At 61.9% G+C, this 3,649-nt stretch overlaps 2 protein-coding genes across 2 annotated transcripts in view; one reads left to right on the top strand and one right to left on the bottom strand.

Annotated features, from left to right (window-relative positions):
* plppr3b (phospholipid phosphatase related 3b) overlaps positions 1-878 on the top strand; it is a 6,020-nt gene extending 5,142 nt beyond the window's left edge. Inside the window, exon 9 of the mRNA XM_019855792.1 lies at positions 803-878. Coding sequence (XP_019711351.1) covers positions 803-878 — 76 coding nt within the window. The remainder of the gene's footprint in view (positions 1-802) is intronic.
* Positions 879-1,978: 1,100 nt separating this feature from the next.
* misp (mitotic spindle positioning) overlaps positions 1,979-3,649 on the bottom strand; it is a 4,744-nt gene continuing 3,073 nt past the window's right edge. Inside the window, exons 4-5 of the mRNA XM_019855790.1 lie at positions 3,600-3,638; positions 1,979-2,289 (exon numbers count right to left, since the gene is read on the bottom strand). Coding sequence (XP_019711349.1) covers positions 2,200-2,289; positions 3,600-3,638 — 129 coding nt within the window. The 3' untranslated portion in view covers positions 1,979-2,199. The remainder of the gene's footprint in view (positions 2,290-3,599; positions 3,639-3,649) is intronic.

Below are 3,649 nucleotides of genomic sequence, written 5' to 3'. Positions count from 1 at the left end.
CGGCGGCGGCTTTCGGCCGAAGCGGGCCGCCGCCGGAGCTTCCGGACCGTCGCCGCCGATGCGCCCGCCGCCCCGGATGCAATTCGAGGGGTTGACGGATGCGCAGCGCAAGGAAATGGCCTCGAGACGCAAGACGGCGCTGGTTCTTCTGGAGCGCGACGCTCACCTGACGAACGACGACAACCGCCCGCATAGTTTCCGCGGCCGCAGGACGAAGGAGTAGGCGAGTGGCTGACTTGAAACAAAACAAAACAAATCCTCCCATTTTGGAGACGCCGGTGCCTGCAATGGTCGTCGTATCAATTCGTCACGTTTGATTGTAACCGCCCGCTTTCTTGAGCGGTGGGCGGGGCCCCCGAGTCACGGTCTCGGCCGGCGACGCCCATCTGTATCGAGAGCCCCATCGTACGTCGACCTCGCCGCCACGTTGGATTTGGACAAGAAAGCCGTCAAAGAAGAGCAGAATCGCAATCGTGCCGAGTTGAGAACTTTGCACCTTCGCGCGGGAAGCGTTTTCCACTCACGACCGACCGCGGACTTTGATTGACGACAACGCCTCTCATCTCATGCGGGATCACATTTATCCGACATTCAGAGGCGCTCGACGTGCAGATCTTTTCATTTTGAGCGCACGACCTGCTGGTTTTGCGACAAAATAGGAATGTCAAATTTCCCCGTGAGTGCCGTGATTCCCGCTCGCGTTGCTCCCACTCACCGAATATCCAAGACAAACGCCGGAATCGGTCAACGGGAGTTGCGCTTATTCAGAAAACCTTGGTGTCACGGGTTCCAATTGCTCCAGCAAGTCGCTGCAACGTATGGTTCCAGTACCAGCGGCGTGCCAAGCGGTCGCCCTAAACGCCGACTTCAAGGTTTAGCGCCGACGTGGATCTTGACACCAGAAACATTTGGAACCGTCGGATGACAACATCTCGGTTGTTTTTGCTTTCCCGAACGTTGCGGTTTTCCGAAGTTCCGTTCGCCGACTTGGGTACGGAGCGGATACGCCACATCCAACATGGCGGCCGCAGCGACGCGTTGCAGCAACGTGAGGCGACCGCCGACGCGCGTCGACGAGCCGAACCGCGTCGGTGATCCGAAGCGCTCGCGCCCGCGCCGCTGCCCGTTGGAAGAAAGCCGTCCGTCCCGGCTCCGGCCACGTTTGCCACGTTGGCCGGGCGAATCCCGGCCGTCCCCGCTGTCCTTCAGGCCGTTTGAATGCGAGGTTGCGAACGGACGCGTTTGCGTTTGGTGGAGCGCGCTCGTCCCTCGCCGCCTCCCGCTGCAGCCCAAAACACGAGATCGGCGACGAGTTGGCGTCACGCGGCGAACGCCGTCGCGGGGGTCTCCGATCCGGCCGTCCGCTCGTCCGTCCGAGCCCCGCCGGTCACCGGCCGCACGCGGACAAACGAGCCTTCCTCGGCGAAGTCTCGATGGACGGAACTCGGGAGCTGGGCCGAAAAAGGGACTCGCGCTCGCTCGGGTCCAAAAGTCCGCACGGGCCCGATTGCAACCTCGGAACGGGGGCGGATGGGCTCCACGACCAACATTGGATGTGACAACGTTTATTGAATGTAAACAACGGCCGCACGACAAATAAAATGTCTTTCAAATTGAAATGATTCGGGGACTATTTCTCTCGTGGCGGCAAACGTTGACGACACGGGCTGGCGAAGGGGCTGTCGCTTTTCCACCCGGGATGCCGGAAGGCCTCTCGTGTCGTTCGCCTCCTGACGACGCACCGGCAGGAGCGACCTGGGGGGGTCGTCATCTGGCTCAAGAACACGACCGGGGATGACCACCCCCGGCCTCCGTGTTGGGCAACGACCACGCTACCACGAAGCCCCCCACGCCCCCAATTTGACTTTCAAGGCAAAACGCGACGCCGCCTTGCATCCTGTTCCTTGAGGCTTGTCGTGTCGTATCCATGGAAACGGTGTTGATGGAGATAAGGAGGATAGTACGCGCACACACAAACACCGGCAATGATTTCCTGCAGATCAAGCAGAAAGTTGCCATGGCAACAATGAGCGCAGCACGCGCGCTTTTCCCAATCGAAGGAACGGATCCGCATTGTGGCGGAGCTTCTTCCACCTCGTCATCATCTTCAGGGGCGTAGCCACGCCCCCCTCGGCGTACAAGGTGCGGTCCTGGATCTGGAGGCGCGGTCGGGTCGCGGTCGCGGGCACCGCGCCGGCCTCAATGCCGCGGCCGGTCGGCAAAGACGCCCGCCTCCCAGCGCAAAGCGCGTTGGCTTTTATGGCGAATCACTCGGGTTGATTCCACCACCTGCAAGCACATTTGGACAAGAGACCGCGACCGGGTCCTCCTCACACGAATCGCCGGAGCCCAGCCATCCTCGCGCTCTCGCGTTCGGGGGCGAGCCCGGATCGCGCGCCCCATCCGGAGACGGAGTGGCGGCCGCCCGCGCTGGAGCCAGGCCAAAAACCGTACGACGACGTCGCAACGATCGTTGTTGCGAATGATAGTAAAGCTCTCGGAAAGCCGTGAAGCTTGACATCGCGCGAGGCCATCAAAGCGCATCGGCTTCGGGAGTGAGTTCCTCGCTCGGCAAAATGGAAAAGAAGCGGGACCCGTTGGCGTCTGCGCTCGACAAACGGACGGAGGGCTCGGCCACCCGAGACGGACGTCCGGCGACCGTCGCGACGTCTTCGTGACGGAGGTGACGCAAACCTCCTTCGCGCAAAGGACGCGCCTGCAGAAATCGGGCCCGGATCCTCGCCCGCGTTTTGGAGCCAAGTGATGCCAAGCTGAGGGCGAGGCAGAGTCTGGAGGCGGAGTCGAGTTGCTGGGCGGGCCTTGTGTTGAATTGCGGGCGGCTTGAACGTTTGGACCCCCGTGCGCCAGACGCGCCCTCGCTTCGAAAGCGGCCTCTTTGGCTCGCTTCCGTCAAAGCGTTTCGAGCGGCCGAAGCCGGTGCAAAGACGGCAAACGTCGCGGGCTCCCGCGGTTAACCGAGCCTCTGACGCTTTGGGGAGCGAACGCGCAAAGCCGAGGGCGGCCGCCGGCCGCGATGGGCCCGCGGCTCCCGAGCCCCAGAGGACGAAATGCTTTTGCCGGCCTCTTCCGAAGAAGAAGAAGAAGAAGCTCGCGAGGTCAAGACGGGAGGCGCGCCGAGCCGACCGCTGGCCCGCTTCTGTTGGTGACCACCAGGTGGCGCCGCAGGGCTCCCCCTGCAGCTGCACACCTGTTGCTCGTCATCTCATGAGCGCTTTAAAAGGACTCCCGCCCGACCGCCCGCCCGCTCGTTGTGGGCTCTTTGTTCGTTTGGGTCGTGTTTCTGTTCTTGCGAGTTTTGCGCTTCCGCCGTGCTTTTTGTTTGTTCCTTTGGCTTCGTTTTGTTCTCCGGACTTGCTTTTGGATGGACTTTTCAGTCTTTTCTGAATCCAATTTGTCAAGTACACTCCGCTCCTCCCTCTCGCCCGCTTTTTGGGCTCCGCCAGCATCTCGCGACGTGACAACCGCGGGCCGCGTCGGGCGCCGCGCAAACATAACGTGAGCGTTTCGCCGTCTTCCCCGTTTGGGGCCGACCCACGAAACGCGGCCGTTGATGAAGTCCCGGACGGATCGCCGCTCACCTGGTTGTTGATGTCGTCGACGGACCGGATCCCGGCGTACTAAAAGACGA

The sequence above is a fragment of the Hippocampus comes genome, unplaced genomic scaffold (genome assembly GCF_001891065.2).
Source record: "Hippocampus comes isolate QL1 unplaced genomic scaffold, H_comes_QL1_v1.1 scaffold463, whole genome shotgun sequence".
NCBI lineage: Eukaryota > Metazoa > Chordata > Actinopteri > Syngnathiformes > Syngnathidae > Hippocampus > Hippocampus comes.
Note: the sequence above shows the minus strand (reverse complement) of the source record. Positions and strands in the feature narration are given on the sequence as shown.